Below are 26,420 nucleotides of genomic sequence, written 5' to 3'. Positions count from 1 at the left end.
CAGAGGAATTTTCTAAGAAAATTAAAATGTTTTTCCCTTTTTATAGATAGTTGAATATCGTTGAATTTATTTATTTATTGTTTTTCTTAGGTTGGTTTGAAATATTTTAGATGTAAATATTTATTTCCATGTTGATGTTGTTATCTTTTTACTTGGACATGTTTGGTTAATGAAAGTTCAATATTATTTACTATTGTAAATTATTATTTTAATTTACAATTATTTGTGGAAAGTTCAAGAAAGTTTTAGTGACTTTGGAAAACTTATTTTTGTATAAATGATTATATAAATGATAATTTCAAGTTAGGAATTTTGGATGATAATTAGAAACAAAGTAACCTTTCGATTCTAAAATCTTATTTGATTTTATTCATTAATATGATTAGTTTATACAAAATAAATGCATAAATGTTGAGCATTAATAACTCGTACAAATATGTTTGAAATGTTCACTGACTTTGGCATCTAATAACATAGTAGCTGAACTGAATAAATGAGAGAAATTGAATGGCAAGAATTATGAGATATTGAATGTGAAAATGCAATATGTGCTAGAAAAGCAAGAAGTATTAGAAACTCTTAACTAAGTTATAGAAGAACTTGAGGATATACTGTGCCACCTTGGGCTGCCAAAGAGGCCATCAGGACCATCTCCTAGTGACTAAGCTAGAAACAGAAATTTATTATGCTAGTTCCATTTCATAAGGAGTTTCTTCCAAGCTCCAAGCACAAACATCTTAATTCATTCAAAAGGTGGAAAGGCAAGGAAGCGAACTCTTCAAACAAGAATCAAGACTTGACCAACATAAGACAAGAAAACATTCTTGTGTGAAGAAAATGTTAAGGTTGAAATGTTACAATTGTAGTAAGAGGAATCACTTTGCTCACGATTATGGCAAGCCAAAGAAGGAGACACCTTCCGTGTTCTTAAGTGAGCTACTTTTATATCAAGTTTGGTTTTTTAATTGAATCTAAACTTTATGGATTGTAGATTCGAAAGCAATAGACTAGAGATGCCTTCATTGAGCTCCATCGAATTTCAATTGAAACGAAATGAATTTATGTAGAGAACAACTCTAGAGATGAAATAAAAGGAATTGGCAATTACCAAATATGCGTGGTAAATGCACTTTATTTGTATTATATGCTCTAGAGATTCATCGAAATTTAGAATCTGTATTAATATTGATTCAACTTAATTTTAATTTAAACTTCCATAATAGTGGTGTAGACTTGTATTTAGATACGAGTTAGTATGGTTATTGTATTGACTATAGTAATGTCAATATTTGTTATTTCCTCTTCACATCTTCTAATTCATATGATAATGATATGAATGTATGACATGCTAGATTTAGTCATATTGGCCAATAACAAATTACTAGATTAGCCAAAAAGAGCTTATCGGGTAATATTGAAAATGTTGATTTGCTCATATATGAGCATCACCTAATAGAGCATCACCTAATAGGGAAAACAAACCATTTGGAAAATGAATGAAAGCTGATTTTTTTTTTTTTTTTGTATTTAATCTATTCAAAGTCTGTTATGCTGATTTACAACGCAGAGATGGTTATTCCACCGCCGGCTAAACCGCCGAAAATAATAAGCTTTTCTCGAGCCTCATGTTCTGAAGACGCACTTTACCAACAAGTACGTGTGTGCCCAAGTGATCCATTGCCCTACGAACTGCCCCTGTCGTGTAATCAGCGATCTCACAGGAGAAGGCTTTTAGACTGAGCATGGAGTTCACTCGGGATTTGGCGGCCGCTGCAAGATAGGAAAGATACTGGGAGAGAGGCTGCTGCTCAAGGGCATCCCTGCCGTCGCCTTCCACTTGAAAAGAGAAGAAAAGAATCATTGGCAAAATCAAGGCGGTCATCTGTTCTGTTAGAGAAGCAGGCGCAAAGTTGCTTGGCGAACTCTTGAACTTGCTGGCTGTTTTTGTTGTAAGACTCGGATCGATGTTTGAATTGGTCTTTACTTCAGAAATATGGGAATGAAAGAGAGCGTGAGATTTTATCTTGAAGGCTGCTTATCTTGATCTGTTCCTAGTAAGGTATTTGTATGCGAATGCATAGGTTTGCATGGATAATCAGGGCAGAGTATGATTGAAAAGACGAGGCAGCGGCTCAACTCAGTAAATACTGAAGGGGTAATAACCATTTGAGATGGCATGATTCTGATTCAACTTGATATGTTTAGCGTATTAATCCAAATAGACAGAATATTATCTTAAACACGATTCATTTCGAATTGCACGCTTTTGGCCTTCTGCTTGAGCCATTTTGATATTGAGAGAAAGAAGAATCACATGGCATTCTGGTACTTTTGGGTGCACCAAGTCCGCTTCAAGAATCTTTCCAAGAAGAGAACCTATACCAGTTTCTGACTTGCAAAGATCTGGCAATCTCTGCAGCTCCAAGATCTCAATTGATATTTATGGGTGAAAGCACAGGATGCTACACTTATTAGTCGACCAATGATCAAATTGATTGAATGTGGACTGATCATGAGAAAAAAGCAGGCCCCCTCTGTCAAATGGATACATTGCTTGAATGCTGGATGAAGCCAGGAGGACTTGAGATTGAAGCTTGTTACTTGAGCAAATACAAAAATCAGATGTTAACAGTAATTTCAGCAAAAGAGACGGAGCGACAGATAAATGAGTTGAATTCATTGAGGAGTAACATGTTATTTCAGTATTATACCCATCTTAATCACATTAAGGAACCTGTAATGCCATTTGAATATTTATGAACTTGTTAGGCTTCCCAAGAGATTCATTGCTTCGTGCTGTCGCACACGGTATACTTCCACAGGATAAGAACACGAATCCCTGAAAAGTACCAAAAAAGCAATATATCCTGGAAGAATTGCCCAGACAATTACTTCACTCCTTTCTATTTCTCTGCAACAATTACAGCTTCAGGCTCAAAATCTGCCGTGAGAAGACCAGCGGCTCTCGTCTATCTCAAGCAGGACAATGTTGAAGGCTCTTGAAAAAAGGGAGCCACAAAGAATGAACTGCGTGTCTTTTCACCAAAAATTTTTGGGTGATTTGAATGATATCAATCCACTTTCTGTGTGGCCCAGATGATGAGCAAAGCGCCGAGACTTGTGCAACTTCATTCTAATTGAAGGAACCTTACGAGCTATAGCTTGCCATATCATCTGGACAGCATCTCCATCCTTCGATGGGTACTGAAACTCATAGAAATTATTGATCTCTTTCAACCTCTGCCACATTCGGGTCCACTCATCCTTTCCAATACTCCTAATGAAATTTATGAGGAAGTTTTTCTTTATAGCATCAGAAGTACGAACGAAGATGCAGAATTGGGAGTAGTCGAGGACATCCTCATATGGAAGCTCGATTTCATCACTAATGATGACCGGGACACAGTGACTGGCAATGGCATCAAAGAGGCGGTTGGATGAGGGCGTATCACCAGCTATGTTGAGGCAAAACTTGGATGACCGCATTCCTTGCGTAGCTTTTCTGATTCCATCCTTTTGAACGCTTCCAAATGAGAAATGCACATCTTTCTCATCCTTTAGGAGATAGAACAACTCTTGCCGCACATATCCACCCTAAATATCAGGAGCATAAGAGCAAGATACAAAACCGAAATGAGAAGGCAAAACATTGGATATCTTGATCTGTTAACATAAGAATCCCTGAGCTGACCAGTCTTTCAAGAGCATTCAAGAAGGTAAACATGATGCTGATGAACCTATTGTTTGTATCAAAATGTTCTCCACAAATTTCCTTATGTTTGATTCCCATAGACATTATAACAACCAAATTTTTAGCAAAGAAAGAAGAACATTAAGTAGAGGATATTCAAGATGCGAACTCCTCGATGCCTGTCAAAGCAATTCTCAAGCATATCATCTCAAACAGAAAATGGCAGAGAGTCATAGCCAAACCAAACTCAAATAGTAAGTACCAAGTATATGTGAGTCACACATTTATGTCGATCCAAGGTTGGGAAAATTTTCAGGGACAGATAGAACAAAAAAACTGATAAATAATAAGGAACTTATAACTGAGAATGGATTTTGTGGGCAGGCACATTTTAGGGAAATTTACTGCCCAGACAAACCATGTACCATGACTTTGCATCTAGATGAACAAGCATTCATCCGAGTGAGGTAGTCACAGCTTGAAATAGTTCAGCAAGCAAGTCTAAAATTTGCTCTCAGCTTCAATGAACTTTTGAAAATTGCGCTTACTCCATATCGATACAAAAATGGTGCAAAAGATTATCTACTTGGCATTACTGGATTGATTACAAATGAATTTCCCCTGGCACATATCTAATGCACGACCCCACCTCCTCAGAAAGGTTTGATGGAGAATAATGGGAAAAAAACGAAATTTCGGTTTTTAAAAGGTTGCATATGGAAACTAAACTCCCTTTGATTCTCCCAAAAAAAAAAAAAAAATCATATTTAAAACTTGCTTTCAAAGAACTCAAAAATAAATCATAAAATTCAAGGACTCCTTTCTAGTTATACAGGTTAAAAAGAGAATGAAATTGTTTTCAACAGTAACAGAAATCAATAAAACCCCTGATAAATGAAAATTTATGCAACTACATTTCCATGTTTACAAATAAGGATGCACTATGACATGGATTCTACTCTTTGCAACAATTTCGATCCATATGGGTTATATAATCTTCAAAAACAAATTCCTTTCAGCTTTAACCAAACAAACTTTCAGTTGAATTCAGACAAAATCAGAGTTTTCTTGGATCTATCATCTGATGGAAACCTGAGCAGATAAGGAAAAGGTTTCTCCTTGTATACTCTCATAGTAATCACAGTAAAATTAGGCTGTACTCAGACCTCTATATCTCCCAATTGCAATCGAGACGCCAAAAACAGTAGGTTTAACGGATATAAACTTCTTAAAAAGTCTGGCCACCAATTGTTAGTAGCACAGATTGAGTTTAATAGCCAAACAAATGAACTAGGATAATCAGCTAAGATAACATTGCAAGTGACATACAGAAACATCAAATTCCAAGAGACACAAGGACTGCAGATGATCATCACCTGTAACAACTGGAGACTAGAGCTAACAGTTTAAGTCTATAATTTCTGTTTTGCAAATGAGTTTAAGCAAATGCAAGCATAGAGATGAAATCAGAAAAGGTGAAAGAGAAATTATGCACGAGAAAGACTGCGGTATCTAAAGGAGCAAGTCGAGAACAGACTCAAATATCACACCCTGGTGTCCATATGCAGCGACTGACATATCATCCTATCTAAACACTGGAAAAGAGGGCGAACTTACATCTTTTCTGTATATGGCACCTTGGAAGTACAGCAAAGTTGGACGGCTATCAAAACCCGAGTTATCATCAGCGTAGTTCCTAACCACATGTTTGTACGGAGCAATCACATCCTTGTCGACATTGGCGATGTTCGGAGGGTACCGCCCAAAGTCTGCTAATATAAACATAGCTGGCCACAGCTTCATCCTTGCATCCAACATGCTGTTGGGATGGTGAGCCACAACTACATGGTCTCTGCCACCGGACCTCTTCCATTCCGGTTGTCTTGCCAAATAACTGACCAACTTCTCCTGCAGCAACTTATTCTTGCTCTTCTTTTGATGCGGGTTCCCCTTCGAAAACCGGTTGTAACTTAAGGAAGAGAAGAAGGGGACGAAGATCACGTCAGCTTCGTTAGAATTATGGACCCTGACCGCACTGCGACCACCCGACGAATTGGTGAACTCGGAGGAGAGGAGATCCAAAGTCAGCCAATACTCTATGCTGTGCTGCAAGTTCAATCCCCCAGGGTAATCCGGAATCTTAGTCCGAATATCCGGCCAAACGCCCTCTCCCTCGCCTTTCCAATCCAACAGTCCGAAATGAAATTCCGGGGGCAAATCATACATGTAGACCTTGAGGGCCGCTTTATTATAATTACTATCATCATCATCAGGCGAGCCGCATTTCGCGTCCGCCTTCGCTCTGGGCGCTTCGCCGGCTTCCTCCTCGCCGTCCATGAGGATCGACCGGTTCCCCACCGAGGGGCCGACCTCATTCTCACTCCGGCCCTCGCGGTTAGCGGCGGCGGCGGCATCCAACGTGGCGAGGAGCTTGGAATTGGGGAGCAGGCTGTGGTCGATGAAGCGAGGACGGCCGCCCGCGGACTGAAACACGAAGAGCCAGGACAGGAGGAACACGAGCGAGGTGGCCGTGAACAGGGAGAAGAGGGACTTCCGGGAGAGGATGCCGAGGGCGGGGCTGTTCCTCTCGGCCATTGCGAGGCTTCGACGCCGAACACGCGGGGAACGAAATCAGCGATCCCGAGCGGAGCAGATCATCTCATTCCAGCTGGAAGCACCACGCTCGCAAAAAAAAAAAAAAAAAAAACAGAAAGGAGGAGAAAAGGCAGCCGATTTCAGGTTCCGCAAGCTGGAATCGAATGGAATCGATCGTGGAAATGCTCGCTCGCGTTCTCATTCGAGATCGCCACTTCCTCCCCGCGGGAAGGAAAGAGGAGAAAAAAATAAATAAATAAATAAATGCGGATTGCCTACCGGAAACGGAAGCTCGCGGAAAACGAAGCAATGCAAAGGAAGGAAGGAAGGAAGGAGGAGAGACTCACGAGAAACGCCGGCCATGGCTTCCACCGGAAACGTCTCCAACGTCGCCGCCGCCGCCGCCGCCGCGGCGATGGTGATGTCCTGCGGTGGTGATGGTGCGAGGGGTGGCGACCGGTTGACGCGGCGAGACGAGGGGGGAGGGGGAGGGAGAGGGTGATGGAATGGCGATGGCTGGGCGGTCGGTGCGGTGGAGGAGGGAGGTATGGCGTCGCGTCGAACGATGCGAGAGAGAGAGAGAAGGAAGGGGAGGGAGGGAGGGAGGGAGAGAGCGCGTAGGAATAGGGGAAGGGGGAGGTAGAGGGATGGTGCGTGGGGGGGCCGACCGTGGAAGCGGGAGGCTCTGTTTTCCGCTCGCCAGGCTTCTTCTTCTCTCCTGTTTTGCTTGGTCGGACGTGTTCTTCTCTCTCCCTTTCTATCTCTAAAGCTATCATTTTTCGTTTTTTTCGTTTTCCGTTTTCTTTTTTTTTTTTTTTGTAGCCCCTGGATTTTTTTTTTTTTTTCTATTTTTATGTTTTTTGTCCCCTCTTCTTCTCCTCCATTTTCACTAATTAAAAAAAAAAAAAAGCCAAAATTGCCCCCTACAGTTCGATTTTAAGTTAAAGTAGCGAGTAGCGACCCCCTTGCCTTCTTTCTATGTTTAGTTTTCTATTTTTATATGGAATCCGAGTTGTCGTGATCAAGCATTTCGCAATAGACACGTAATGTTTCTAGCTCGGAGGGCGAAGTATTTTCAAAAGAAAAGGAACCTAATTCCGAAGTTAATTCAAAGCAAAATGAGTTATTTTGTTTAGTGAGAGTCAGTTGAATATAGTAATGACTAGTACCGTAGTTAAGATGCTACGTTTCCTATTCTATTTTTAGATTCTTATCATGGAAATAGTTTTTTTTATCGAAAAAGAATATTTCCGAAAAAATATATATATCAAGTCTCCTGATTTACTACATTAAATAATTTGTCTTTTTTTTTTTTACTTACTAACTGGTGAGATATCTTTACACTAAGCATATAAAGACATTATAGAAGTATTTAGGAATACGCAAAAACATTGACATGAAAAAGTTATGTATAACGAGACATCTTGATTTTTTCTCGTGAGCACTTCATGGATGATATTAATTTTTGTCAATTGATAATGATGGTTTGAAAAGAATTCTTATTTTATGCAATCGGTTTAATTAAATTTTGCCTTTTAAAGTTTTACATGGTAGAATATAACTGCGATTATATTTTGGAAAATTTTTAAAGAGTCTTTTTTTTTTGGTTTCATAATATGATCCCATTATACATGTATTTATATAAATGACAACCTATAAGAACAGGTTTAATGTTGCTATTCATAAAACAAATATAAATTTATAAACAAGTGATTATGTTAAAAAATCATCTATGCTAAAAAAAAAAAATCGCATTCTACTTTGACAATTGATCTATAAAATTGCTTGACAATGTAGAATAGAATTATGTTTTTTGAAAAAAAAAATATATCTTTTCTACAAAACAAATTCCTATGAAAGTAAAACCCAACATTAAAAAAGAAAACATAGTGTCCGCAACAAACATAAACAAATCATGTAAAACTATTAATTATAATAACTAGATTTCTACATAGAAATAGAAAAAAGGCTACCACTTTAAACTTGTTAGTTGCAGTGACTTTTTCTTTTTGTGAAAATTGAGTGTACTTATATATATAGAGAGAGGGGGAGGGGTAAAAATAGTGCCGTCTTCTTTAGTATAATTATACATTATATTTGTCCTAAAGCTGCATCTTAGATATAAATAGAAAAAACATAACATAATGGAGATCACACCGTCAAGGTGTTTACTCGATAAAGAAACCTCTTATGTTCACGCAATCCAGCGCATTTGCAAAAGTTATGGACTTTCTGATCGAGAACGAACTGAATCTTAGACCTTCCTAACTCTTGAACATGAGACGGACCACTTCTTGGTAAAGAAGAAGTCAATTTATTTAGTCTGTCATCTTTCCTCTTTTCGAGAATGTTGATCAAAGCCACCTCCATCGCTGCTTCTAAGCTAGGATAGGGCCTGCCCGAGACAAACACCCGATCTAGCATTTCTTTTTTCTCTTTTTCCGCCCCGATTCTTCACGTGTTGTACTTTAATCTACGTGGATCTCGAGGAACAAGTTTAATCAGCGAGAAAAGTTTTGACTGGTGGTCTGATTATGCTGACTGGGTTCGGTGATAACTGGGCGTGGATTCAACTAGCTTGAAATGGTCTCTCCTTGTTGAAGCAGAGGAAGGTAGTTTCTTGCAGGTCATTGATTGAGGTCTGAATTTTTCATCAAAGCACCTGGAGTGACCATCACGATGTGGCTCCTCTCTAGAGGACCGGGTCCGGTTCCCTCGTTTCATGCTTTTTGTCTTCCAGTGGGAATTGAAAATGATATCATCGCAGACCCATTTGACAGACCTGAATCTCGGTGAATTGAATAATCGTCGACGATGTGTGTCAGATCTGAGGTCGTCATAAGACTATATATTAATTGAAGGGCAGACATGCTCGGGTCTTTAGAAATTGAAGAATCATAATTGGGTGGGAAGTCGAAGATCGCTGAGACATTTACAGCTTCTGTACGTGATAGCGTGCTCCTTTTAGTAAGGTCCCTTTTCAGGACACTTCATCGGTAACTTCCTAAGGTGGTCTGGAGGTGACGAACATTTCATTGATGAAAACACGAAATTGCCTTATGAAAAAGGGGACACTCGTGCTGCTTTTACTCATGCCTTTCTTTTAACATTATGCAATGGCGATCCTTTCGGCTAAACTTGAAAAGAGTCATTCAACTTTTGGTCCCCCAAAAAGTATGGGAAGAGCTGTAGATTTTAGCATTTACCTTCTTATGGGAAAAAGGCTGTATGTATGATCCAACCACGACAAGGTTTTGGGTCGGATTTGCGGGCGTATTAGTGGTGATCCTAAGCAAGGAAGTTGATTGTGATATTTTTTTTCTAGAGGAAAACAATACCTGCAATAGGGTTATATGCTATTTTACAACTAGAGTAACCAGATTAACTAAAAGGAAAATTTCACATGAAGGTTCAAAGTAGAGCCGTTTTCTCAAATAAGTGCCTAGGATGAATTTTGTATCAATAAGAAGTCTGAAGTTGCCAACTCTATTTCAAATGAGGGCCTAAACTCGCTAGTTGGCCAAATTTTCACTAGTGGACTTATTCTGGCGATTGGAGCATGGTTAAAAAAAAAGGTAAATTAAAGATTCCAAATTGAATTCTAGGGCTTTTTGCATATTTTCTTTCTTTCCCATGTTGATCTTCAATTTTCTTAGTGTAGATTTTTCTTCCAACCAAATCAAAGAGAATCATCTCCACTCTTGAATTCTCTTTATAGATTCTCTCCCAATTAAATCAGAAAGATCCCAAATTGATTTTGTCCAAAAAAGAAAAATCTATTTTGATCCAACTGAAAGAATTCTGACTCGAATCTTCTCCCCCGTGTCCCAAGCTTCTCATAGAGCCTCTCTTTGACCTGTCTTACCACTCCTTCAAGCTTCTCAGCTTGATAGCAGCATCAATTTCTCCAGAAAATAGGCTTGAAATGAAATCTTTAAAGGAAAGAGAAGTGTGTATTTAATATTGGGCTTTTATAAGACAACTGCAACCGAGGTCAAATTAATTTTGGTAATTGCTTTGAACCAATTCAGTTTATAACTTGAATTGAAGAATTTGTATGCTTTTCAAAGCAAACCAAAAACCAACTATTTTTGGTGAAGCCTCTTGTTGACGAGTTCTTTTGTTGATCGAAGCATCATAAATAGAAGAATTTTTTTGTGCAGCTAGTTTCACTCAAAGACACATGGTGTGCCACTTTGAACTTGCTGATCGAAGCATCGTAAATAGAAGAATTTTTTTGTGCAGCTAGTTTCACTCAAAGACACATGGTGTGCCACTTTGAACTTGCTGATCAAAGCATCGTAAATAGAAGAATTTTTTTGTGTAGTTAGTTCCACTCAAAGACACACAGTGTGCCACGTTGAACAAGCACGGGAGGAGTGTCGATTTCATTAAATTTTAACATCCCCTAATTTGCTTCATTTTGACCGAGGTCAGTTTATTAAATCAGTGCATCCGATTCTTCATTCATCCAAGAATAGCCAATACAGCTTGTTCAAGCAGCGTGTCGACAAGCTACAAGCATATCATGGAATATCACACTGATGGCAGCGAGATGTGAAGCTGAAGAGTTTCACTCAGCCACTATTTTCACCTTCTTTGATGCAATCTTGTTCAGTTAGAAAGGGGCAACAATCGGCAGATGCATCGCAAGAGTTTTACACAGTCTGCTCTCGAAGCCTCCCTACTCCTCTCAGACGAAACTTAATTGCAAAGTTAACAACAATAGTGGGTCAAGCTACAAAAATCATCGAACCGGAATATTAGCGCAACTCATGCGATGGATTGACAGTGAATCAAGAGCATCACACAGTCGCACACTAGCAATGACGAAGAAAATGTGTGCGGGAGAGAGCGAGAGCAGAGAGGATTGTTCGTCTTTTGGGAGCGAACGACGAGGGCCTCGATGGAACTAAGTCGCTGGCAAGATCACATTCGAGCTCCCGGACAAGATGCTATGCCACGCGGACTCCTTCCTCGACCGCCCAATCTCCTCCCTCGCCATCGACGACGACCACATGCACGACGATATGTACTTTGTCCTCCTTCTCGATGGCTTCCCGAGTCACAGCAGCGCCATCGAAATGTTGGAATGAATGGGTCTGTGTCTGAGAGAGAGAGAGAGAGAGATGTGAATGAAGGGGAGATGAGAGGCTGAGGATTTGGGATCAGAAATCCAAAAAAAAAAAAAAAAAAGGGAAGCTTCTCTTTGATTTGGTTGGGTGAAAAATCTACAAAGAGAATCCTATTTTTTGTCCACGATTTATTTGCTGGAATATGCCCATCAGAGAGATTTGGATAACCAGCGAGTTTGGAACCTCATTTGAGACAAGTTAGTAACTTCAGATTCTTTTTTAAAATAAAGTCCACTCTGAATCCTTATTTAAGAAAACACTTTCACTTTGAACCCTTATTTGAAATTTTCCCTTAACTAAATACAAGATTAGGCAAGAGAAGTGGGTAAGCAAATTAATGAAATGATATCGTTTCAGTGCCCTCACCAGTGCCATTAAGGCGATCGATTTAGCGAATTCCATGTGCTTCGCGTACAAGGCCATAAACAGCCCACAAAGCGTGCAACTAAATGCAAAAGCTTCGACCGGAGGGACTGATCAGGGCTTTCTCAATCACACTGAGGTAATCTCTCATTGAATACAAACAAATCCGGCAGGTCAGCAACAAAGAACCTTAGTTAGTCTTCACCTATTCAGAAAAGATAAGGGAAGATGTCCAAAACCTGCGCAAGGTTATTTTTTCAATTGCCTTTTTCAACTGGGCAGTTGCCGAGACACAAAAATCTGACCTTGATTACTAGAGTCAAACAAACGAGAGCAAGAGCAACTTATTCTACTTATATAAAGTGCAAGAGACAATAGTAAATCAGTAGCCACTGATTCTAGCATGGACCAAATTTGCAGATTCGGATCTGTACTTCTTTAAATGTGGACATCACAGCCCTCCAATAAGCAGCCGAGAAACAGGGGGTCAACTGTACAGTTTTATCCATGGAGTGGCTGGTCACTTCCAGTTGTGGCTCAAGTCTATATTTACTCGATGAATAAAGCTGACTATATTAAGATTGATCTACAAATTTACTTTATTAAGCAATTTGGCAAATTCATATTGTTCTAACACAGTCAACTTGCATTACATGCCACCTCACTCATTCTTCGTTTGGAAGATAGATGTTGGAAGCAAATGTGGGGGCAGGTGGAGATCTTTCTTATATCCTTCTCAGAAAAAATTCAAATTTTCTCAAGTTTCCACATCCTTCTCTCATTTTCTCCCCCTCCCTTCTCTCTCAAACCAAGCATTAGTATAGCAATTTTCAGAACACTCTAATACGCTACCTTCACAAACTGGTCTTAATATGCCAAACATTACTCTTATCCAATTAGAAGGATCATCGTCACTTACAAGAGACCATCAAGCACGCTATCGAATCCATTTGATTTTTTAAATGTCATCCACAAGAGAATCAGCCGAAATGAAACCTATGAATCATTATAAAACATGCGACGCCATTTAAATATGAAGACCCAAAAACTAAGATGATTGAAAAAAGATCCTGCACACCGTTCCTTCTATTACTTTAACATAATTATCACTTACTTTTTAACCTCTCTAAGCCAGTATATCTAGACTAATCGAGCGCCCAAATAATATTTTTGCAAAGAAAATTATAACATGCATAATATTAGCATTTCCTCCCCCTTACATAAATTCATCTCCACTATCTAATTTTCTTACATATAAAAATAATTGCAACACGTCAGCAAGGTGCCACTGATTGAGGCATTACATTAAATACTTCCTATTCTCAATGATGTACTATACCCCTCCTATCATCTTATCAAATAGTTCCTAAAAGCATGGTACGTAAAAAAACACAAGATCATCGTGAGTTATATAAAGACTAAGAGTTTGGAATTAAATAATAGACAATGAGGAAAAATAACACTAAACAGCAAAAGTGGAATGCTCCACTAAAATTACCTTCTGCAGGTTCCTCGACAACAATGTGAAGCTTCATCTCCCTGTTCCACACACAAGGAACACAGGAGTCACAACCACAGGGCGACCTCCTGTTCAACACCGCCCACACCCCAGCACCCTTTACAACCACTTCTCCTATCCTCGAAAGCCAAATTTTCCTACATCTTTTACCAATCCAAGCAAGATTCATCACCTAAAAAAGATCCTCCTGCCACAAAGTCGCCAGCACCTCACTCTCCATCTTCTCCACACACAGATTGCTTTTATCTCCTCTTGTTCTATTGCCTATAAGCAATGGCACAAGAGATACAAAGAGGCTTAAGATAAATAAGTTGAGACCTGAGGGCTCAAGTTGTTTTCTGCTGACTTTGTTTAGATAAAGAATCACCTTCTGAAGAAAACTATTGACTTTAAAAATTTGCCACGTAAACGATTTTACAATGCATTACAATGGTTGAAAAACCTCAATATCACTCATTCTCATTTTCATTTTTCACGGGATCAGAGGTCACAACAGGGAGATTTCTTCTATACTGAGAAGAAGTCAGCCTCCTCTCTAATGGTGTCTTCCTCTTGCTCACGACAAACCTGTTTACTCCTTTCCGCATTGGCATTATTGATGGGAAATCCTCATCTGGTATCTGGCTCAGCTCTGAAATGTCCTTAATCTGGGCAACGCGTCGGAACCACCTCTCTGCCTTTGCCCCCTCTGACATGTCCAGAGGATCAGGTTCTTTCACAGCTGAACCCTCCAGGCTCTTACCTCTCCACTGCTCTCTCACGTTGAAACTTTCCGATGGTTGGTGTGAACTGCTCACCAGATTTGTCCTCTCTCTTGTATCCCTACCAGCTTGAAATGATCCAACACCTACACTACTCCCACTACTCATCTGAGGATTGCCGAAGTCCTGTAGCGTCCCCATATTATGTGACCCTTTATTCAAGGTTGAACTATGAGTTGAATTCTTTATGTTCGAGCTCCCACCATCACTATGCCGGTTGTCCAATGGTTGTCCATTGCGATTAGGCAGCATTGAACTTGAATCATTTGCCTCCAGTGGAAGCTCCCCTGGAGATGCAGTAGTTGAGTTTGTATCCAAAGAAGCTTTATTAGTAGTATTGGCAATGCCAGGCTGCTGGTTTTCCTTCGTAGCAAAGTACCCAGGTGGGAATGGGACAAAGGGAACAAAGTTGGACTTGTTAGCTTGTTCCATTGCAGCACGTCTTTTGTACGTTGGAGAAGTCAAAGAACGATCTTTCATCCTTCCAACTGCAAATCGGTTCTCTCCCTTACGCATGGGCATGGTCTCGGGGAAATCTTCGTCAGAAGTGGCAGATGGCAGATCTCGGGCATCGTGTAAATCTGCAATTCTCCTAAACCATCTCTCAGAATTTTCTTCTCCACTCTCTTTATCTTGGCTTTCGGTATGGATAACTGGCTCGTGGGAAGACAGAAGACCAGCTCCTGATTTACCAGAGACGTTAATTCCAGAAACAGAAGGACCCCGGTTTCTGGCATTTGAAGCAAGAGAAGCAGCCTCATCTGTCTCCAAGTTGTCTGACTCATTTTCAGAATTTCCGGGTTTATTCGCAAACATATCAGCAGGTAAAGGCACAAAAGGAACAGAACCCGAATTGTTTCCTCTAGTCTGTCCTTGCTGTGGAGATGATGACTTGGAAAAAGGTGAATCAAGTCTCTTATTTGCATTCCAAGTTTGGTTATCATCAATATTTGGAGTTCCATCAGCAGTCAAGTTACTTCTGGTCACTTCTTTCCTCAGTGGCTTTATTTCAGGGAAATCTTCATCAGCTATAGCACCGTAAATGTCCGACGTGCTATCTAGTTGTGAAACTTTGTTGAAGAAGCTTGGTGCCTTCTCTGCATTGGCAGCAAATCTCCTCTCAATGTCGATTTTATGAGCATTTTCAACAGAACCATGACTTAAACCAAATCCAGATGGTACAGTGGATGACATCTCTCCAGGACGCTTGCATTCACATCTCAAGCATACTTGATTTCTCCCATAGTTGAAGAAGTCACATCTAAAAACGTAAAAAAACATATATGTGATAGTAATAACTTTTAGTACTAATGATAGCCACTCACAAAACTTAATGTAAGAAACATCTAAATTAACAAATACTCACTGAGGACACTCCCACTCTCTGCCTGTCAATTGCCTTTTAGGCCGTGCCTCTTCACATTCAAGGCATTTCATGTTTCTTGCAAAATTCATAAAACTACACCTGCTCGTAAATGTCAATGAGAGAGATTCAATTCGCTTGTCATATCATAAGAAGCAGATTATACATATTGGTAAAAGACAGGATGGAATTTAGTTTGGTGACCAAGAACAAGGACTTGCCTTGGGCAGATCCAATCACCTCTTTTCATCTCAGTATTTGGCCCATGGGACCTAGGAATTTGTCCATAGCCACCAGAGAACTGGTTCTCAAGAGAACCAGCAAAGTTCAATGGTGGAGCAGTATGACTTGGACTTGCCATCTCCCGTAGCAGATTCCGTACTGATGCAATCAAACTTTGATTACCAAAGTCACTTCTTTCTGGTGCGGTGGGACTGCAGGCATAACTCAATATAAACCTCATCAAATCAATTGTCTGCGCTTTATCCCCATCAACAATCTATGCATTGAAAACAAACAAAAAGAATGCTGAAATCAGACGTCAATTTTGACCACCAAAACACAATATTCACAGAATTGCTTGCCCACAAAGACACACCATGAATGATGAACCCTCATCAATCTAACAGAAAAACTATCAGCTCCAAGTAATGCAGTGATTTGGGATTGTAAGGAAAAAAATTCAGCAAGACTCCATAACGCGGATTTGCAATCACATAGGATGTTTCAGCAAAACTTTATAAGCAAAGTATTACTGCAAAATAATGAACTGGATTACCTCAGATAGGGTTGCTGCAAATAGACCAGAAGGATGAAAATGAACTGAAAAAATAAAGCATTTTCTACTGTTTGCAAAATCGACACTAACTTCAAACTACATATTAACAAAGTGACCGCACCACCTATGCACAGCCACAACTTCAAATTAGTGAAAGTTTCAATTGACCAAATTATAAGAAGCGGGTTCTAAATTAGAAAGAAAATTAGACCGAGATGAAATCTTAACATCTAGGACCCAACCAGTAAATGCAAGCCTGCAAGAACCGTGTGTGTACGCCCAATGATCTGGGAAATTCAGATAGAGTAGGCGGCCATCAGCAAAGCAGGCAAGCATTGTTCACCACGAACATAAAGTAAGATAAGATTAGATAAAGCTCACTTGGTATCACCAATTTTGATGTTGTGTACACATTTGACAACCAACAAGCAAATAAAGTATTGATCAGCGCAACAAAGTTACAAGCAAAGGAAAAGTGAAAATGAGTTCTTACACCAGCTTCTTCCCCACTCACGAACGCCCTTATCTTTCTGATGGAATCATCAGCATTTCTGAACAAGAAAGGAGCTCCATTTTCGACCACCACGTCAATATCTCTCTTCGACAGTGCCCTACACAACCAACTCCAGGTGTGAACACTCTACCCATCGCTGAACCAAAAAAGCAACTACGGAGAGAACGAGCATTTCCATACAAACGATACCTGAAAAGATGAGGCCGATCGCGCGCAAAAGCCAAGCCCGCCTCAGCCGCGCGGACGACCTCCTCCCGCAATTCCACGCCGGCCACGAACTCAGCCTCGCCGCCGATTCCCCGCGCCGCCACCCCACCCAACCCGTCCTTACGGAAATAACCGCCGTCCGATAAGCTCCTGACGAGGTCGAGCCACTCCGGCCACGGATGAGCGGAGTCGGAGAGATGGTCGTCTCTGACGGCGCTAGCCTGAGCGTGAAACTGTTGCGGAGAGGACGCGACTCGGAGTGGAAGGAGACGGTTGGTGGAAGCGGCGAGGATGTGGTGGTGGAGAGCGCGGGAGGTGAGAGGAGACAGGTGGGCGGGGCGGCGGCAGTGGTGGTGGTGGAGGCGCGCTAGGCGGGGTAGGGAGGGGCACCGCGGCGGGAGAGGGGCGGCGAGGAGCATCAGGAACCTGGTGGCGCCGCCCATTCTCCTCCTCCTCCTCGTCGCCGCCGCCGCCGTCGCCGACGGCTATGCTTAAACCTAGTCGGGGAACGGAGCTCGGGTTCGTAGTCGGTGGTTCGGGATGGGCTGAAACGATAAACCCCGAGCGCGATTTCATCTTTCGCGTCGAGGAAATTATCGTTTTTTAATATTGTTTTTATGAGGATCAAAATTCTTTTAAAGTGTCGGATGATATTTTTGCTTTTATTATCATTTTTTGTCAGATATTTTTGCTTTTATAAAAACACTATTTTGTTGCGACTCTTTTAACTCACGGCCTTTTGATTAAGTTAAGCTTAACAAATTTGATTTGAAGAAATTATGGAAAATCCCACTTTGAATTTTGATGGTAGTGCGCATTTGAATGTTAATGTTTCAATCATTGCACACTGATCCTAAACCTTTTCATTTTTTTTGTTATTTTTATTTCAATTCTTTTATTATTTTTCCTTTTTCTTTTCATTTTTTCAATTTATGTTATACATTTAACATTTTTAAAGTAAGACGTACAATATCTTTTGCAGGTGAAAAGGATATTGTGCCAACTCCAAACTCATCGGACAAAATCATCTAAACTTGGGGCAAAATGTTTTTTCTCTTGTTTGTTTCTTAACTTCTTTAAATAATACGTAAAAAATTTTTAAAAAAAATCTTCCAAGCAAAAAAATTTTAACAAACATGCCCTAATTTGCCTTTTGCACAATTTATATTATACATTTAACATTTTTAAGGTAAGACGTTTACAATCTTTTGCAGGTGAAAATATCCCTTCCAAACTGTATCAAAACCCTAAATTAGTAAAGTAGTTTTTCTTTTGTTTGGATGATATTGACTTTCACCATTTTGCAATCATACTTACAATTCAAACTACACAAAAAATTTTCCAAGTTGAGAAAAAATTAGGAGATGAAGAGAAGAGGGAATTGTTTCACGCTTCAATTAATTTTAAATTAGAGTTAATACTACTAAAAATATCTCAAATCGATACACTTGGTCACATTTATCCCAAGTTAATTTGTGTATTACAAAGACTACATTTATGTCACATTTACTTCAAATTAGTATATATTCATACCATGATTACCACAAACTAATATCTCAAGAACAAGCTAATATTTTTCTTTACTACAAAGCCTAGTGAGGGTCACCGTTGACTCTCCCAATCATAAGTAAAGGCCAACGACCTTCACTAGCCATTGGACGAGGGCCATGACCCTCATAGGCCTTTTAGGGGAAACAAAGGTAAAGAAAGAAAGAAAGAAAGAAAGAGAAAAAAAATTAAAAAAATTGTCAATATCGGCGTCGGCTATACTGCATAAAATGGACAACATCTAAGTTAGTAATTTTATTCAAAATTAACAGGAATCACTATGTTAGTAAATCATTAAAAGGTTTAGAATTCAATTAACAAAATCGAAAGTTTTAAAACTTTTTTGGTAATTATCTTGTCATTAAACTAGTATAATTATGCTCTTTTATTTTGAAAAATGAATAATTTATAAAATATTTTTCAAAATGATCTTTTATATCAAAAGCAATTTATGTTCAAACATCTTTGGGATTTGAAAAAAAATTGTTATTTATTTATATAAATAATACAAATGATTATTTTTTGAAAATATTTTTCAAATAATTTATTTTTTCGTCAAACAAATTGAAGGTTAGCAAGACAAGTGAATTTGAGAAAAGGAAACAAAGCACAAGTAAATAAATGAAAGAAAAAAATATTTTAAAAAGAAAAAAAGAGCTTATAAGAAGATTTTGCAAGAAAATATTGGTTGACCCCATTCAATCAAGTTGCTCTGTCAAGCAAAACCGTATTACCTGGAAAGAGCCCAAGCCCAAATAACAATAACTTATCTCAAGGCGATCCTAATATCATGCTTGGCCCATTCATTTTAAGCCCAATGGCCTTCTTTGCTTCCTTCAGTCCGAGTTGACACCCACCCACTCCCCACTAGAGACTCGGAGTTGTTTAAGAGTAATCCATCAAATAGACTACTCAATATCTATATGCCCCGAGTTTAATAAATGCACATTTGCACGAGCCTCTCTCTAATTGTGATGTGGCGGATAACTCGAACAATTCTGCTCGGAAGATATCTAAATCATTTCGAGAATTACGAAAATCAAACAACAACTTAAGCTAATCGCACCACAGTGAAAATATCAATGAAGATGATTGTTATTGAATCAACACTAGAGATTAAATCCCTTACCAAAGAAGGATTAAACACGTCAATCCTTTTAGCCTCAAGAAATTCGTGCCTAACCAACTATATAAGTGACATGGTCGATTAACGATTATTATAGAATCGATCTACTAGATGAAAGAGAATAAGATTATTAAAAATAGATCATATATATAGAGAGAGAGAAAATATAGCGGGACACTTGCACTTGGGGAAAATTTTACGATAGATCACGGTTTTGAACTCTCCAGCGACGTGCCTCGGAGATTCTTGCAATAATAGAGTCATTGTTCCGAGAGAGAGAGAGAGCTTAATTGATGAAAAGGAGAAATATCTGTCCTTCGTTGCAACGAGACCTGCACGAACGAGGCCCTCACCAGTCAATTTCATCAACATCCGTTAGGCAATTTCTATTTCATTTTCCAAACTGAGCCAACGTCGGGAGAGATCGTTACACGTGGCTCCAGCTACTACGCTTCAGAATAACTAACGCGACAGCGACGGGCGGTAGTAATTCGGCGTGCCATCGCAGTACTGACCAACAACAAATGCATGGAATCAATGGCCAACGACCCCCGAGTTGAACCGAACACGAATTTAATTGAGGGCAAATACCACGAGAACAAAAATCCAAACCATAATTGATGTTGTTGAGATGTGATTCACGCTTTCTATCGACAAGATGACATGAGGTCCCGAGGTCACTAGGTAGGGTCATAGGGACAACGCCTTGAACCCAAGAGGATTTATATATATATATATTTCTTTTTTGGTCAATCAAAGGAATTTTATAGTTTAAACTCATATTATCTTGATATTCTTTTTGTATTATAAAAACACCCAAATTTATACAAGCGTGATAAATATGCCCTATACTTGTATAAATTTGTGGTTTAAATTTGGACAATTGTATCACAATAAGTTTAGGGTTTTTAGTAATTAAAAAAAAAAACAATTGGTGGAGAGTAGGATTGAGCATCGGTCCAGGGTAAACCCTGGACCAATCCTGACTAGCCCTGGACCAGCTCAACCCTACAAATCTTAATCCAATTATCAAGGAGAGCGGGTCGGTCTTTGGTCTTGAGATTCCTAGACCAACATAGTGCAGGTTAGTCCATGGATCTTGGAGTTTAGGGTCGGTCCAACTTGTACCAACCTGATTTTATATATATAATTTTATATATATAATTTTTTATATAGAGAAAATCTTCAAATAAGTGACATCAACAATATTAAATAGCTTATTAGTGAGGAGTTCAAGTAATTTTATATTATTTTTAATAACTTAGATATTTTAATGTCTTTTATGGCGTCAAAAGCCATAATTTACAAAAGAGAAACATGTTTTTGTAAAGAGTCCTCATAGCGTTCAAAATGGCATAAATAGCTCATCGTGGCATACTCCTCTAATTCTCATTCTCTTCTGTCTTATTCGTCCCCTTAGTCTTTAATTTGCTAAAACTAAAAGAAAAAACTTCTCGGCTTGCCTCACTCGCCTTTTCAGAGAGTACAAAAATTGAAAGAAAAAATTATCGATTAGTTTTGAGTTAACCCTGGAACTGGACCAAATCCATTGGGTCGGTTCGGTGCTTGATTGCCTTTTTAGATAGTACAAAAAATGAAATAAATAAATTCTCAGTTGATCTTGAGTTAATCCTGAAACCGAACCGAACCCACTGGGTCAGTTCGGTTTTCGGTCCTAAACTCAATAGGGTAGATCATCAGTTTCAAGAATTGAGAACCAGCACTGTGCGAGTTAATCTTAGGATTAGTGGGTGGGTCGGTCCAATCCAGACCATGCTCACCCCTGGTGGAGAGTATACTTTGAGTTATTTTATTTTATTTTGTGGTATTAATCCTTTAATTAGTTGATCTTTACCAAAAAAAAAAAAAAAGACCCTTTAATTAGTTGATGTATCTAGGACAGTGACACGAGCGCGGTGTCAGTCGCTCTTCAAAGTTGTCTCTTCTGGCTTAGTTTAGGTTAGTTTAGGTATCTACGCTGACCTCGAGTTTAAGACAGTTTAGTTCCCCCGTTTAGCTTTATGGGAAAATGTGAGAGTTTCTCGTCCAGATCTGCGGCCTGGGAGGATCGTGATTGGAAAGTATCAGGAGATGAAATTAATTAGAGAAATAAATGCGGCACACCAACCAACATATACTCGACACTTTGGTCGTTACTTGGCATCGTCCGATGAACTATCTATGTAAAACAAAGCATTTTAGGAATTAAGGCAAGAGAGACTAGATAGAGGGCATTTCCCACGTTAGCCCTGCTTGGGTGTGGAGGTTGTAGAATGTTCCTCATGCACATAGGGAAAAACCAGGATTTTTTTAACCTATCTCTATCCATCCTTAATATAAATATATTGTAATATCATATCGAGAGATGAATTGAGATCCTCTCTGTTTTGGGAAAAAAATTTGCACCTTCAATCTTCCCTTCTCAAATGAATGATACATCAATGCACTCCGAGCTTAATGGTCACTGTTAACCTAATTTGCAACTTAGGTATGAATCCTTGATTTCAAAATGAAGACATGATGTCAGAATGCTTGATTTCACCACCCTAACAACTTCCCGCCACTGCCTCCAGCCGCCGACACCAACAATAGCATCTTTCTACCCCCAGTTACCACCTCTCTTTCTCTCTCACCACCCTTCTGACCTCCCCCCACTGCCTCTGGCCATCGGCACTAACAATAGCACCACTCTACCTCCAGTTACCACCTCTCTCTCTCTCTCTCTGCGCTTTGCCAAAACGGTGAGGTCATGACCTTCGATTAGATGTCATGAATATGTATAGCAAGGTTGTTTTTTGGCAAGAATAAAGATCTTTGATTGGCATGATTGGATAGTTTGAGACCATCTAATAAGATATTTTAATTGTGAATAGGCAGAGTTAAGATTATTGCATAAAATTTTATTGTTGTGATTATTTGCTTATGGGAACAATGAGTAACATAACAGTTACTAAGTTAGTTCAATGGATCATGAGAGAGAGAGACTTGCTAATTTTGACCACCAAGCTCGATTGTTGAGGCTTTATCCTATGTTTGTACACAAGTGATTTAGCGAAAGAATGCTATGTTGATAATTCAAGCGTGCATGCGCGGAGGCTGCCTTGGGCCACCTAAAGAGATTCGTTTCTCCTTGGTGACATGCTTATACCACAAGTAATTTCTTAACAAAGATCATATGCGGATAAAACTTATCTTGCTTGCTCGGATATTTATCAGCATTCACTATGTTCTTTGCCCTCTATGTTTGTTATTTCTCTAATTTCTTTTGTTATTTATCATTATTAACAACAATAGCTTAGTTGTGAGCTTAGTGACCCCTTTATAACTACTATGACAATGACTTGCGCAATGACATACCGTCTTTAATAAGTTCTCAAAGTCTTAGCATAGCATATAATAATTTAAATTGAGGATTAATCTCGACAATATAATAAAAAATTAAATGATATTTTTATTCAGGACAATGACAAGGGTAGTCATAGTTGTCACCCTAGACGTTTATGCTACGGTATAGAGCATTACTTAGTTAACTAGTACTTTGCTTTAGAGATTTACGCTGACTTCTCGTGCTTAGAGTCCCCATGTTTAGCTTATGGGAAAACGATCCATGCTCTCGTCAAGATTTTCTGGCATAAACTTGAATATTATTGTCATGTTAGGTCGATTAAAGTAATATTTTCAAAGGGTTGGCCTTGGAATTTTTGTTGCCATGACATACTATTAGTTAGGGAATTGATGAGGACAAGAACCGAGAACCCGACATCTCGGTCGTTAGCTTAAACCGAGAAGAACAAACATTACTTTAACGTACTTTAGGTGCTTGAATAAACCAATGGAAACCAAGACTGGGGTTGCTAGCAAGTCATCGAAGTCCTCTGTTTATATTAGTATCGTCCTCGATTATTTCGTTCGAACTTATGTCGCGTTTGCAGTCGGGATTGACTCGGACATCGAGGCCATCGGGACTCGGCTTCGCCTAGGAGCACAAGAACTGCACTAAGTTCATCGAACACGCTTCGACGAGGCTTCGGGGCACTTAACGACTTCCAAGGAGAGGGCAAAGATTCGTCGCAATTTTCATGATTTTGGATTGCTTGACAATCTACCAAATAAGACAAATTTTTCAGAGAGTCGTGATTAAAGATAAATTACAACATCCACGGAGATACTAGCAGATTTGTAAAGATGCGTCGAGTGAGAATCGAATCTAGGATGTATGCGTTTCTTCTTGAAGAGGAAATTTCAAATATCCATGACTCACGACAAAGTTAGAACGAAGGGATGCATGCGGTGCTGGAAAATTGTCTCAAAAATCTTAAATTTATTATGCATTTGTCAATTTAATCTTACGCTTTTTAATTTTGCCAATCGATTTTTAAACATTTTTTTACGTTTTACTAATTAAGTTTATCTAGCCAATTTTAACTAAAAATTGATGACTTGAATGCTAACCGTCTTATATAACACGGCCGTACTAACATGAATAATTTTTGAATTTTTATTTATTTATTCTTTCATTTTCTTTTCTTTCTTTCCTTCTTTCGCTAACTGGTTTGATGGGCCTTACTAATGGTCGACAACCAATGGGATCTACCTCGCCCACCCCTAGCGAGGCTTGACCTCATCATTGTTGGGTGAGGTTGGCCTTGCCACCCACCTTACCAGTGTGGCAATGGGCAGCCTCGCTACAATCTTGCCAAGGGTAGACAAAGCTTGCCATCACCATTGGCTTGCTAGAGACTAATAAGGTCACGCCTTTGGCTGGTCGCTGAGCCTCATGGACCAGCTAGAGAAAGAAAATAATAAAAAATAAATAAATAGAAACAAAAAGACAAAAAAAAAGAGAAATAAAAAGTAATATAAAATAAAATAAATTTTAAAATATTATTAAAAATTTATCTACATCAAGGTCGGTTGTACCACGTAAGATAATTAGTATTCGCGTTAACGATTTTCAGTCAAAATTTTAGATTAATTCAATTGGCAAAATGTAAAAAGTTTAAGAATCAATTAACAAAATTTAAAGGGTTTGAAATTGAATTAACAAAATCGTAATAGGCTTAAAGACTTTTTGCATGTGGCACATGGTTCAAGATTTAATGCGCTTGCGAAAACTCATGCTCGTGGTACATTTCACTTGGGACTTGAATGGAGACGATGGGTCCCTTGGTACACTGAGCAACTTTCGGTCGTGAAAAATGTGCAAAGAGACCAAGATTAGTCACTTTGGTCTGAGTGACGTACCAAGCCCACTAAATCCACCCACGTCCCGTGTCTTTCAAAGTTGACAGGCACCAAATTCAAATTGAATTAAAACTGCCTAGGCTTTTCATGGCGGATAGAGACTGCTTATCGAACCTTTTCTGCCGGGCATGCCAACGTGATTGTCTCCGGGCAATAAATATAATGGACCTACCATCCAGACAAATAATTATAAAAAAAAATTCAGTTCTAATTTTTACGTTCAACCTTACCGTTGAAATTTTTTTTTTTTTTGGGGGGGGGGGGGTTTGTTCTACATCATTAAATATTTAGCTGAACCTGATATAGATAGCATCCATCATCTTTGTGACCTTTCTTTTAAAAAAGATTTTATTGTTCCGTTTAAAAAAGGGAAAAAAAGAATTCGTGTGGGTAGATTTCTGAAGAAAAGTTAATAAATTTTAAAAGTTTACCGACTCTTATGTGGACTAATCGATCTTCTTTTATTTTAGTGATTTTTCAACTTTGTTTATTAAATTACCAAATATCTTAAAATTATTGACTCTCAAATGAACTACTTCATAGTTTTATAAGACTTTGTCTTGATCTATCAATCTTTAATATCATTTTATCGACTTTTATATTGGCCATTTCTTACATGTGATTCGAATTTATCCACCCTTATGTGTACTTACCAACCCGTATTTGTTTGACCTACTTTCTCCCATCAGAATACCAGCTAGTTTTGATTTATAACTTGCATTTGAGTTGCTAACAACATCTAGTTGGCTTTCTCGTTTTGAATTTGCCAACTTTTCTACCGAGTTGCCACGAGCCATTTAGAAGGGACAATGCATATATTGTAGTTTGAGATTCTAATTTTTCTTTCTTTCTTTCTTTCTTTTTTCCTGAAAAAATTACCAAAAAAGTTCTAAGAATATCATATGGATATCAATTCAATCATAAACCTTTAAAATTTGTTAATTAAATCCGAAGTCTTTTGACAATTTGACAATATATTTATTTCGGCTAATCTTTGCCAGAAAATTGATGAATTGGACCGCTATTCTACTTGGCATGGCCTACTCTGATGTGCACATATTTTGCTTTTTATAAAAAAATATTTTAAAAATTTTATTTTATGTTTTATTTTTTATTTTTTTTCTCTACCAAGGTTTACCAATTCAAAAGAAAACTAAAAAAAAAATTAAAAAAATTAGAAATTTTAAAAACAATGGAAAAATAATCTATGTCAACGCCACCCAAATAGGATGGCTGGGTCAACGTCATCAATTTCCTATTCAAATTGGTTGGAATGACCATATTGGTAAATTATCAAAATGTTTATGACTCAATTAACAAAATTAAATGACTTAAAATTAAATTGGTATCCATACAATTATATTTATAACTTTTTAAGTAACAATCCTCGTCTTTCCCCCCTAATTCTTTTTTGACTAGGCCAGCTTTTCAAGTTCATTGACCGTCTCATACCTCTTTATATTTCATCAACTCCACAACACGAGACCCAACCGGTTCTCCTTCTCAACTGTTTGAGTAGATGAGAAAGAGACCATACCTAATAAGTCTAATTTCATGAAACTAATCTATCTAATCA

At 38.6% G+C, this 26,420-nt stretch overlaps 2 protein-coding genes, 1 long non-coding RNA gene and 1 pseudogene across 3 annotated transcripts; 1 reads left to right on the top strand and 3 right to left on the bottom strand.

Annotated features, from left to right (window-relative positions):
* Positions 1–1,569: 1,569 nt before the first annotated feature.
* Positions 1,570–2,007, top strand: LOC120288518 (annotated as a pseudogene).
* A 547-nt stretch (positions 2,008–2,554) lies between these two features.
* Positions 2,555–6,904, bottom strand: LOC104443411 (probable arabinosyltransferase ARAD1). The gene is made up of 3 exons (XM_010056787.3): positions 6,634–6,904; positions 5,309–6,359; positions 2,555–3,594 (listed from the first exon to the last, which is right to left on the bottom strand). Exons 2-3 carry the CDS (start codon positions 6,284–6,286, stop codon positions 3,040–3,042), a joined length of 1,533 nt encoding a protein of 510 aa, XP_010055089.2. The 5' UTR covers positions 6,287–6,359; positions 6,634–6,904; the 3' UTR covers positions 2,555–3,039.
* A 3,927-nt stretch (positions 6,905–10,831) lies between these two features.
* LOC120294367 lies at positions 10,832–12,301 on the bottom strand. The gene is made up of 2 exons (XR_005551743.1): positions 11,788–12,301; positions 10,832–11,394 (listed from the first exon to the last, which is right to left on the bottom strand). It is a non-coding gene; the product is annotated as an uncharacterized LOC120294367 (long non-coding RNA).
* Positions 12,302–12,969: 668 nt separating this feature from the next.
* LOC104443391 (zinc finger protein VAR3, chloroplastic) lies at positions 12,970–17,482 on the bottom strand. The gene is made up of 5 exons (XM_010056767.3): positions 16,909–17,482; positions 16,699–16,816; positions 15,649–15,926; positions 15,431–15,529; positions 12,970–15,325 (listed from the first exon to the last, which is right to left on the bottom strand). The coding sequence occupies exons 1-5, from the start codon at positions 17,367–17,369 to the stop codon at positions 13,753–13,755; spliced, it is 2,529 nt and encodes an 842-aa protein (XP_010055069.2). The 5' UTR covers positions 17,370–17,482; the 3' UTR covers positions 12,970–13,752.
* Between the last annotated feature and the right edge of the window lie 8,938 nt (positions 17,483–26,420).

The sequence above is a fragment of the Eucalyptus grandis genome, chromosome 1 (genome assembly GCF_016545825.1).
Source record: "Eucalyptus grandis isolate ANBG69807.140 chromosome 1, ASM1654582v1, whole genome shotgun sequence".
Taxonomy (NCBI): Eukaryota; Viridiplantae; Streptophyta; class Magnoliopsida; order Myrtales; family Myrtaceae; genus Eucalyptus; species Eucalyptus grandis.
Note: the sequence above shows the minus strand (reverse complement) of the source record. Positions and strands in the feature narration are given on the sequence as shown.